The sequence below is a fragment of the Adelges cooleyi genome, unplaced genomic scaffold (assembly GCF_023614345.1).
Source record: "Adelges cooleyi isolate 19-005CV unplaced genomic scaffold, UGA_ACOO_1.1 ACOO_flye_CR_arks_rails_tigmint_CR_PRNA_14, whole genome shotgun sequence".
In the NCBI taxonomy this organism is placed as follows: Eukaryota; Metazoa; Arthropoda; class Insecta; order Hemiptera; family Adelgidae; genus Adelges; species Adelges cooleyi.
In genome coordinates, this window is record NW_026095795.1 from 929,011 (window position 1) to 940,312 (window position 11,302).

The following is an 11,302-nucleotide window of genomic DNA, read 5'->3' on the forward strand; positions in this document are numbered from 1 at the left end:
AATATTACTCTATAAAGTAATAATAATTATTAACATTATAGTACATGCTAACTATTTTGCATACATTTCTTGATCTCTTTATCGTAATAAATAAGCCCTTTTTTCATTGATTAATAAACATTACAATCTCGATTTTATTCAGCGATCAAAAAATGGTTACCAAGCTAAAATTTATATTGTTATAACTACAACAAATGCTGTTATAGACTATTATTATTATTATGATATTCTGAGAGCTTAACTCAGTTTGAACTTGTAGAAAAAAGAAAACACAACTAACGTTTTAATGTTATACCTTTTAAAACAATGTTTTAAAGAAGAAGAAGAATGGAAGTAATAGTAAATTTGTATTAATCATTCAGGCCAGCTTTTTTTCACAGTGTTAGTGTCAAATGTTTTTAGACAAATGCAACTGTTATTGCTTAGTGCTTAAGTATTGATGATGATTCTAAAAACAAACAACAAGAAAAAATATTACTAATAATTCTCAATTATATTATTACTACTAATAATCATACATTTGAAGGTGTGCAAATAATTATGGTTAACCCTTCTGCTGTGCTAAATACGTTGCTGACCAGGTGTTCCATATCTGGTCAATGCAGCCGATTCTCGGCAAGGCCAAATACTATATGCCCAGGTCAACAACTAAATATTTCTAAAAGCTCCTTCCATTGCCTCTAGTGTTGGCTTTTGGAAGCTTCTGGCTTTAGTTACTAGGTAGAAGATGTGTTGGCCAGTAACTAAACGTTGGTCCAACAAAGAACGACACACCCATATCTTCTTCTGTAAAATATTTAAAATAAACAAACCAATTTAATTTTAATAGGATTTAAAATCGTATACACATAATTTTAATAAATTAGACATAATTTGTAAGGCCTATCTGTAAGGTCTACCTGTTATCATCCTATGACAGAATCAATTTAACTTACGACACACATTTAATATGTTTTAGGATATAATATGTTTAATATGGTAGTTTACAAAAATATTAAATAATAGTTTTTCCCAGAGCTTTAAAGTTTTATTTATTTACGTTTTAAAAGCCGATAAAAGCTCTAGAGAATATTAAAAAGACTTAAATATTTAGTAGCTTAATGTTATTGTAGAAAAACATATACAATTTTTCAAAAGAAAATCAACAATATTACAAAAAAAAGGTACAAAAAATGATCTAATTAAATAAAAACTAAATGCCACAGCCACTGCCAAAAGAAAATCCATTGTCTCATTTACCACTATTGTCGGGACAAAATGCGTTTTGTATTATCTTTGTAGGTAATTGTGCGATTTTATTGTTTGATGCACGAAAAGGTAAATCATTTTTCCATGAACATTATACCATAAAAAAACAATTTTTTTATAAAAAGTGGAGATACCTGGTTCTTGCTCTGGACCCATAAATTTTTCGGGATGGCCAAATGTCGAAAATTAGTCAACTTCAAAAAGATTTAATTATCCATCGCATTGTAATATGATCTCTTCAGCCCGGAAAAGTCCCCCAAAAAAAGCTGCCGGTAAAAGACACGGGTGAGAAAAATGTTCAATAATTACACATTTTTTAGGACAATTTTTATTAATTTAAATTGTCATAATTTCCCATCACTACATTCCAAACAGAAAATACCATTACTAATTTATAAAAAAAAAATTTGCTGTTGTTTACTCATAGAGATGATGAGATGATCAACGGGATTAACGTTAAACATGAATTTGATGAAATGAAAGATTATTGCTTTGAATCGTTGATACAAGTTGATAAAACGACGCCTATCAACATGCAAGTAACAAACAACTTGGTAGTCAAAAAATGTGAATTGTGTTTAGAATCGTTTACATCAGAAAAGCAATTGAAACATCACATCACTTCATCGCACAATGGTGTTTCTAAGATCGATGAAATTCCAATTAAAAAAAAGTCGATAATGGTTTCGAGTAAGTCAATTTTAAATCTCAAAATACCAAAATAGTCTTTTTCTAACAAATCAAACAAATAGCAACTTACACGTATAATTCTGTTCCTTAGAGGTCAGATAATAAACTCATTGATTTTACTACTACAAAATAAATCTTTATTAATACTTACATAACACAAAATGTATAACTAATGACAAATAGACTAACACATACCTACAAAATAAAATCAATTTCTTATAGCGTATTATCTAATATTGAAGGTATAAAAATTACACAAAAGTCTACAAATAATAACATAGTTTTCATAAATTGTAATGCATAATATATATATATATATATACAGGGTGTTCCAGCATGAAAGGTAAGTAATAGGTGATTGAACATCTGGGGGACCCTTAAATAAGCCCTCCAATTTTATTTTTTCGATAAGTAAAAAATTGAAGATTTCGAAAGATAAGTAAAAAAATAATGACTTAAAAATAAAAAAAATTATTCTCTGTTATTCAGTGCAAAAAGCTCACCTTAAAAGAGGGGTCACATCATTTTTAGTCTTTTTCAGCCCCTAACTCTTTTCTTATCACGCATCTTATCATTTTTTTCTTACCTCTAGTCTCTAATCATTTATCTCTTATCACTAATATCTTATTATTTATTTCTTATCTCTTGTTTCTTATTATTTATCTCTAATCTCTTATCATTTAGCACGTACCTCTTACCATTTATCTCTAATCTCTCATAATTTATCTCTTACCAATTATCTCTTTTCTTTTATCTCATATCAATTATGTCTTAGCATTTATCTTTTATCACTTATTATTTATTTTTGGTCTCTAATCATTTTTCTCTTATCATTTTTTGAGTTAGGGGCCGAAAGGGACTGAAAATGATGTGACCCCTCTTTTAAGGTGAGCTTTTTGCACTGAATAACAGGGAATAATTTTTTTTATTTTTAAGTCATTATTTTTTTTAAATAAAATAAAAACGGAGGGCTTATTTGGGGGTCCCCCAGATGTTCAATCACCTATTACTTACCTTTCATGCTGGAACACCCTGTATAACTATATGCATTAAGAATTTAAAAAAAAGAAAACTTAAATTAATTCTAGGCAATAATAAAGTGTTGACTGTTGAATGTAATTATAAGTGTAAATTCACGAGGTAGTGCAAGAAATACCTGAAAAGGAGGACATTGTGACCGGTGGTGATATGAATGAACATTTAAGGAGTGATTGGACTGGCTATGAAAGAGTACACGGAGGTTATGATTTTGGAGAGAGACACATTATATGGGAGAGAGTGTACTTGATTCTGCGCAGGCGTGTAAGTTGGAAGTTGTAAATACATTTTATAGGAACAGGGAAGAGCATTATATGACTTTCAAGAGTGGAGGAAATAGATCATGAAATTATTGTTTAAGGCGGAGAAGAGAGAGTGTAATGATTGTACAGTGTACATTCCAGGTCAGTCTCAGATTTCTGGTATGAAGGAAAGAGCTTATCAATAAAGTGCTAAAAATTAAGTGGTGGAAGTTAACGAGTATACTCACGGGTATCTTCTAAAATTATTCAGTTTTTGTTATTGTGTCCATTTAAAATATGAACGTTATATCTCTTTGTTTGTTTATTCATTTGAGTTAATTTTCTTTTACTTAATTTAAAAGTGTTACCTTTTCTCACGTCTCCTTTAAGATAATAACAACTAAGTGTCTTTAAACCGGATTAATAAATTAACAATAATGTTGGCCAACACAATTATTTATTGATTAAAGCTTAAAACCCGTTTAAGGGCAAAAAAGAACATTTCAAAGCTTTAATTAAAATACTTAAAAATAAAGTATTAAAAATGCCCATAAAAAATATATACCTACTTAATTTTGTTCGCTTTTATCTGGAAAGGACAATGTGAAGTTTTAGTTTGATAAATTATGGTGACACTTACTATTCAAACAATACCTAGTATTTAAACAATTTCAAGTGTTTTCTAATTTTTTTGACACAAATATTAAATATATTAAGATAAGATAAGGTTCAGCACTTAAATTGTATTGTAATCGTACGAGACGCACAATATTTTTTCCACTATTGAAACACTTTTCTTTTTGTATTAATTATTATGAAGCTAACATAAGTATTTATTTATTTTTGTCACTTAAATAAATGAAATTAGTGTTTAATATTTAATGTGAATAATATCTAGTCGATAATGTTTTTCAGAAAAAAGAAAATATCATCAAACTTGCAACAAAAATATAACGGTAAAAATATTTTATCTGCCCTAGATTATTAAAATGTCACTTTTAAAACAATTTCTGTGATTTACATTTAATAACAGTGATTAAGTAGATTTTTTGGTGTCATATACCTTTAATACAATAATATTTTCTTTTCCTATGTATTGTATTGTATTTTTTGTTTTTGTGTATAATAATTAAAAGAATGACTGAGCCAACCGAATTAACATAATATATATATATATGATTTAAAAATTATAATTACAAGTTCACTGTTGAGATATCAATAAATTAAATAATATGACATAAAATATAAGAGTAATGCATTTTGTATAAGATAATTAAGTTGTTTAAAAGAAAATTTAAGATCCTAACGTCCTAACCTAAGTAAAATACCTGTTGTATATAAATAATTTCAGATTATTACACAACAGATATCAACGGAGTAAAAAACTGCAGAGTTATTCGTTTTAACGATAAAGAACAACCCAAAGATAATAATTCAAACCGTATTATTACTGCCAAGTATGGAATATTAACGTTTGTTCCTTTAATATTTATGGAACAAATGCAGCAATTTTCTAATCGATTTTTTTTATTCATGTCTTTACTGCAGGTTAGTAATTTATAAATTATATATTATTTATTTAATAAGAGTACCTACGTTACTGTATGTGCATCTAAAGGGTTGTAGGTTAGTGCTCTGTCCAGTGACTAATCAATCTACCTATATGCAAACTCTAACCAAAGTTTTTTTTTACACATATAAATTACTCATCGTTTAATGTATAATGTACCTAATTGTTTGTGTATATTAGGAAACGAGATAATCTTTAGGCACAACCTATACAAGTAATTTAGTCGTTTAATTAAGGTGCTACCAAAAATTCGGTGACCACAGCAATGTAATATTTACAAAATATATGATTTCATATAGGAACAAATATTGGATAAACATACACACTATGATACAAATTAATTACACGCCAATAAAGGCTTTTTATTGATATAATAAATATTAAATGTGTTACTAATTTTAAGATTGGTTGAAAAGTTTTCACCATCTACCTATTCCCTTAGATTGATTTGTGCAGGTTGTACCTAAAGATTTTTATTTAAAAAAACATTACCAAATAACCCTAACGTATATAGGTTCTAAAAATTAGTATGTATTCATTGTAATTACTATTTCTTCGGTGCTTATTCAAAAAAAGGTTTAAGTCAATGCAAATTAATTTTTTTTTCAAGTTCAACGAGTTTGAAATTCCAATATTTGAAGTACTTTTATGATTTTAGTGTATTTGACTCATTCCGATTTGCTAAACAGTGACTTAAACTTTTTTTGTATTGACTTAAGTCCTTATTATTTTAAAATCAATCTGTCCGGATCAAAGTGAGTTGAAATTTCATTTTTGGAAAAAGCCTGACAACTGATCATTCAGACCAAGAGCCGAAGATTTGTTTTTAAAAAATACTCCATTTAATTTAATTAGTTAAACATATATATATATATATAAATATGTATAGAAATTATAATAAATACATGTCAAAAATATGTTTTAGCAATTTCCTGGCGTTTCTCCGTTGGGCCGTTATACAACAATAATACCCTTAAGCTTTATCATGACTTTGTCTGGAATTAAATCGATTTATGACGATAAGGTAGGAATTAAGAAAAAATTCTTGTAGTTTTAATTACCACCAGGCAATAATAATATAAGGTATTAACAATAAAAACGTGTTGAATAATATTATTACCTAATAATAGCCAACAGTTTTTTTTATCTTACGGCTTATACACTGTAAACAAAATTTCAAACCAATGTAATAATTAAATGCACTTGACTTCGCGCTAAACTTTTCAAGTTTATTAACTGATTATCGATTCTGTAATTTTGATGTTTAATGTTTACACAAGAAATTATATCCCCAAACAAATCTAATATGTTGCCAAAATTAAAAACGTATGTACCCCAAAACTTCTACTTAAAATTAAATAGGTATACTTACCATTAAATAGAAAAGATGCGCCGATGACAATGAAATAAACCATAGATGTGTAGAAGTATTGAGAAACGGTTTACTGGTTCGGGAAAAATGGGATGCGATAGGAGTTGGGGACATTTTAAAAATAAATAACGACTCCATATTCCCAGCAGATATGATACTGATTTCTTCCAGGTAAATGCAAAAAAAAAAAAAGCTAATAATAATTTGCCGTTTTATGCAACGGAAACGGAAAATAAGTGCCTATGATAATTTTAGTGAGCTCCACGGTATATGTTACATTGAAACAATGGATTTGGACGGCGAAACCAATTTCAAAACAAGACAAAGTCTCGACGAGACGGCACAGCGCAAAGAATTGAACGAATTAAGACGTTTCAACGGTGTGATCGAATGCGAACTCCCAAACAAACAGCTGTACGAATTCGTGGGAAGCATCAAGATACAATCGAATCAAGAGTGAGACACCTATAATAACTCTTAAAAAAAAAATATCTTGTAAAATTACCCATATTTAACCAACTAACCTAACCTAACCTAACTTTTTTTTTTTTGTATCTAAATTTTCTGCAAAACCAGAGAAGACAATGTTGTTCAAACCTAACCTAACCTTTTTGTTCCCTTCGCATGCACCCTTTGCGTTCCGGGGGAAAACTTGCCTGATGGGGGCCATTATTACTTTCCCCCAACCTAACCTAACCTAACCTCACCTAACCTAACCTAACCTAACCTAACCTAACCTAACCTAACCTAACCTAACCTAACCTAACCTAACCTATTAATTATAGTATTAGTACATTATCCATCATCTACATGTGTTGTAATCTAAGTCGTTTGAAGTGCTTTACCTCTAGGTCCCAAACAGTTGTTACTAAGAGGAGCTGTTTTGCGCAATGTAAAATGGATATACGGTGTAGTGATATATACAGGCCACGAAACGAAAACTATGCTCAACCAGATTAAAACAACTGTGAAACAATCGAAGGTGGACGCATTTTTGAATTGTCAAATGAAAATCATGTTTCAATGCATTTTCTTAGCATGTTTACTGTGCACTGTATGTTGCGCACTGTGGTCGAAAAAAATGAGTGGCCAACACTGGTACTTGAATCTCTCTGGTAATGATTATAGAACTTAGATTGAACGATTTTTTATTATAATATTTATCAATAGTGTAATTGTCAATTTATTTTTTTTATAAAAAAGGATTTTCATTTAGTGGATTTCTACTACAAATTGTAACATTTTTCATTCTCTTCCACAACGCGATTCCTATATCTTTACAAGTGTACGTTGAAAGTGTTCGCTGGATCGAGGTAATTTAAACATTGTTATTTTAATATAGATAAAAAGTGGTCGTTATTTGGGCAAATGTTGCAAAAATACTTTTGGTTTTTTTTTAGGCATGGTTTATTAACAATGACATTGATATGTACCACAAAGAAAGTAATACACCTGCTGTAGCTAAATCGCCAAATTTAAATGAAGAATTAGGACAGGTATACAATATCAAAGAACATATAAAAAAATTATTTAACAGTTGAAATATTTAAGTGTATGACTTAATATTTGTCACCTTTTCCATTGACACTAATTTCTAACAATCGGTTAAAACCCTAAAATAATTAAATTCAATCGTGTTTACAGGTTAAGTTTATTTTTTCTGATAAAACTGGCACTTTAACCAGGAATATAATGGAATTAAAACATTGTTCCATTGCCGGCGAACTTTATTTAGAAGGATCCCAAGACATTCTAAAAAAGGTAATCAGGTAATTATATTATTTCAATAATGAATAAACTTTTACAAGACTTGTAGTCGGATGATGTCCAACTTTGTCTACAACATAGAGATATCTTATTAGGTTTTATTAATTGTATTTAACAAATATACTGTGTTTTAATGGTAACTCGAAAATTGGGTAACATACATTTATTGTGTGTATAATTAATAAAAAATAACGGTTGTTCTCTCTTTGAGCTATTTTTCATTTCCCCCCGTATTGCATGTCTGTGCCAAAATCTGCCAATGCAGTATCTAACGGGTATTGGGATTACTAATAATTTATTGATACTGAAATTTCAGAACACAACAGGCCATTCGACCAGAGTGTATATTAGGGAATTTTTAAGAACATTAACGGTTTGTCACACTGCGATTCCCGAACAGACAGGAAACGACGGCACAATCGTGTATAAAGCTTCATCTCCCGGTAATCGAATAATAATTGACTGAGAAAATTGTATTATACTATACATAACCAATAACAGCTGTACTCTATTGGAATAGACGAGTTGGCGTTATTAAACGGGTCGCAGAAACTTGGTTTCGTGTTTCACACTCGATTGCCAAAGTCGGTTTCAATAGCAGCGTTGGGCGTGGACGAAAATTATGAAATTTTAAATATATTGGAATTTACCAGCGCCAGAAAGAGAATGTCGGTGATCGTCCGTACCCCTGACTCGAAAATAAGACTTTATTGCAAGGTCGGTGCTTAGAGAACTATTTATATAAATATATAACCGAGATCCGGTCAGTACACTTGGTCATCCCAAATTGTACCCATTGTTTTATTTTCCAGGGAGCCGACACTGCAATTTTTCAACGTTTGTCCAAAACGGGCAAAAAATATGCGAAACAAACGACGGTCCATTTGAATACATTCGCCAATGAAGGATTACGGACGTTATGTTATGCATATGTGGATGTATCCGAAAGTTTCTACGCGTCTTGGAAATCCAACTATCTGAAAGCGTCCACTGTCTTACAAAATCGAGACGCGGCCAAAGACAGAGTGGCGGGAGAAATTGAAAAAGACATGATATTAACGGGAGCTACGGCTATTGAAGATAAACTACAAAACAATGTTGGTGAAATTTTGTGTCTCAAAAATAATGGCGGGCTTTCACAAACGGCTGATTTTGTCTGTGGCTTTTTTTTTAAGGTACCCGAAACCATCCGAGCACTGCTAAACGCAAATATAAACATATGGATGCTGACCGGAGACAAACAAGAGACTGCCGTTAACATTGGAACGTCTACGAACTTAATAAAAAAAGGAACACCTTTGATAATTATAAATGAACCAGAATACACAGTAAGTGTCCCCACATATGTAGAACGAATATATTACCACTAAACGACGAGTGTGTCGTTAAAGTATATACCTATAATTAGCAATTAACCAATGCCGTTAGGACTGCAAGAAAACCATTTACAAACACATAAGACAGTTGGGCCGAGATATGGAAAACCCTAGTAATTCTCGTACGTTAGTCATCGACGGCCAATCGTTAAAACATGCTTTGTCGTATGACATAAAAAAGGATTTTCTCGAGTTATGCATTAGCTTCAAGACGTTGATTTGCTGTAGACTGACGCCGTTGCAAAAAGCCGAGGTGGGCATTTGAATTATTATAACAGCTAATTATGTGTGTGGTGTGTGTCTATTAATAGATAGTTGTGTATTCAACATATGTTTGGCAAATTAAAAACAATTTAAATAACTCTGTTGTCCTCGGCAGGTGGTCGAATTGGTAACTAAGCATACGAATGACGTTACTCTGGCCATAGGAGACGGCGCCAACGATGTACCTATGATAAAAAAAGCAAATATTGGTATAGGAATATCCGGTTTGGAAGGACTACAAGCAGCCTGCGCTGCTGATTACTCAATAGCTCAAGTGAATCGACTAAAGATAACTGGATAAAAATTACAATAACTAACCGCACGTATAATATGCATTTTCCAGTTTGAATATTTATCAAAGTTATTGTTCGTGCACGGAGCGTGGAATCACGATAGAGTTTCGAAAATGATTTATTACTGTTATTACAAAAACATATGTTTCTACATATTACAACTTTGGTTTGCAATGTATTCCGGATGGTCCGGTAAAATATTGTTTGACAGATGGATTATTTGCTCTTATAACGTGGTAAGTGCGGCGCACACCTGTATAATATCGTTAATAAATAATGGTAATTTTTTAAAAAAAAAAACTATATAGTGTTGATTTATTTCACGTTTCTTAGTTCTTTACAGCTGCACCGCCACTGGCGTTGGGCATATTCTCTACAAAGTGTTCAGCCAAAACCCGAATGAAGTACCCGGACATGTATTCACAGTCTGTCAGCAAATTAAACGCCAAAACATTTTGGACGTGGGTGTTCAACGGAATGGCCCATTCGTTTTTAATATTTTGGTCTTGCGTTTTTATGATGGGACATGAAACTGTTTGGATTAACGGGAAAATCGGCGATTATTCTGTACTGGGAAACACTGTGTACACGGTAGGTAGTGCAAGAAAAAAAAATTCACTTTGACAATTCCAACACTCTTTGTGTAGCAGACGATATTATAAATAACATAAACTACATTTTAGTGTGTTCTGGTAGTTGCATGCTTAAAGGCCGGACTTCACGTTCAGTCTTGGACTTACATTGTGCACTTGACTATATGGCCGTCAATTTTGTCTTGGTTCGTTTTTATAATAATTTACAGGCGAGTTGTGCATTGAAATTTGTCAATAATCACATTATACGTTATCCTAATATTTTAATTTTTATTCAACATAATATGTTTATATAGTCGGTTGGCACCAACGTTGTATCACTTTGGTGTAACTACACATTTGAATGATGCCATAATTCTGAGAGCACCCACGTTTTGGACCACTTTAGTATTTTTCACAGTTTTTCCTTTACTGTTCGATGCGACCGTCATCATGTGAGTATCTATTCGAGTGTATTCGTTAAAGACTTCATTTTTTTAGTACTTAGTTTGAAAACAACAGGTACAAAATTTGTATAATGCTTTCAGAATAACTCGTGTCGTTTATAAGTCAATCACTCAGAGTTTGGGAGAAACAGATGTAAAAATTCACAAGTTGAAAAAAAATAACACTCTGTGCTAGAACGCTGTAACAAGGCTTATTCTTGTGAAATATTAAAAAAAAAATACAATGCAAATTGAAAATAAACAAATATCCAGTCGTTATTGTTTTGTATTTTTCTCATTTAATAAGGCCTCGACTATTAGGTATAGTGGTGCCGTGACCTTCTCTCCCCTTAAGTAAGAATCAACACCCAAAAGAGTGTCATCAATAGGTGCTTCTCATTCTCATATATATATATAACTTATT

The 11,302-nt window shown here is 31.2% G+C and overlaps 1 protein-coding gene and 1 long non-coding RNA gene across 6 annotated transcripts; one reads left to right on the forward strand and one right to left on the reverse strand.

The window, feature by feature from the left end:
• Positions 1-329: 329 nt before the first annotated feature.
• On the reverse strand, positions 330-3,340 carry LOC126848002 (uncharacterized). 2 transcript variants are annotated; one of them, XR_007687189.1, is made up of 3 exons: positions 3,095-3,340; positions 519-786; positions 330-448 (listed from the first exon to the last, which is right to left on the reverse strand). It is a non-coding gene; the product is annotated as an uncharacterized LOC126848002 (long non-coding RNA). The 2 variants fall into 2 exon arrangements; XR_007687188.1 differs by lacking the exon at positions 3,095-3,340 and adding an exon at positions 1,383-1,603.
• Positions 3,341-4,001: 661 nt separating this feature from the next.
• LOC126848001 (phospholipid-transporting ATPase IA-like) lies at positions 4,002-11,148 on the forward strand. 4 transcript variants are annotated; one of them, XM_050588495.1, is made up of 21 exons: positions 4,008-4,047; positions 4,134-4,174; positions 4,570-4,766; positions 5,714-5,812; positions 6,171-6,331; positions 6,416-6,616; positions 6,998-7,275; positions 7,364-7,473; positions 7,561-7,656; positions 7,805-7,921; positions 8,244-8,370; positions 8,448-8,644; positions 8,740-9,024; positions 9,103-9,255; positions 9,356-9,556; positions 9,683-9,841; positions 9,911-10,096; positions 10,194-10,451; positions 10,544-10,662; positions 10,750-10,887; positions 10,981-11,148. In XM_050588495.1, the coding sequence occupies exons 3-21, from the start codon at positions 4,710-4,712 to the stop codon at positions 11,072-11,074; spliced, it is 3,036 nt and encodes a 1,011-aa protein (XP_050444452.1). In that variant the 5' UTR covers positions 4,008-4,047; positions 4,134-4,174; positions 4,570-4,709; the 3' UTR covers positions 11,075-11,148. The 4 variants fall into 4 exon arrangements, with proteins under 4 accessions (XP_050444451.1, XP_050444454.1, XP_050444452.1 ...); XM_050588494.1 differs by having other exon boundaries at positions 4,002-4,174; XM_050588496.1 differs by lacking the exons at positions 4,008-4,047; positions 4,134-4,174; positions 4,570-4,766 and having other exon boundaries at positions 5,760-5,812; positions 6,151-6,331.
• The last annotated feature ends 154 nt before the right edge of the window (positions 11,149-11,302 follow it).

What these genes read in the sequence shown, in the direction of transcription:
- LOC126848001 (XM_050588494.1), top strand. Translation starts at nt 4,123, where the DNA reads ATGTTTTTCAGAAAAAAGAAAATATCATCAAACTTGCAACAAAAATAT. An exon ending in CTGATTACTCAATAGCTCAA is followed by an intron (nt 9,842 to 9,910) that starts GTGAATCGACTA and finishes TGCATTTTCCAG; the next exon opens with TTTGAATATTTATCAAAGTT. An exon ending in GTTTTTATAATAATTTACAG is followed by an intron (nt 10,663 to 10,749) that starts GCGAGTTGTGCA and finishes ATGTTTATATAG; the next exon opens with TCGGTTGGCACCAACGTTGT.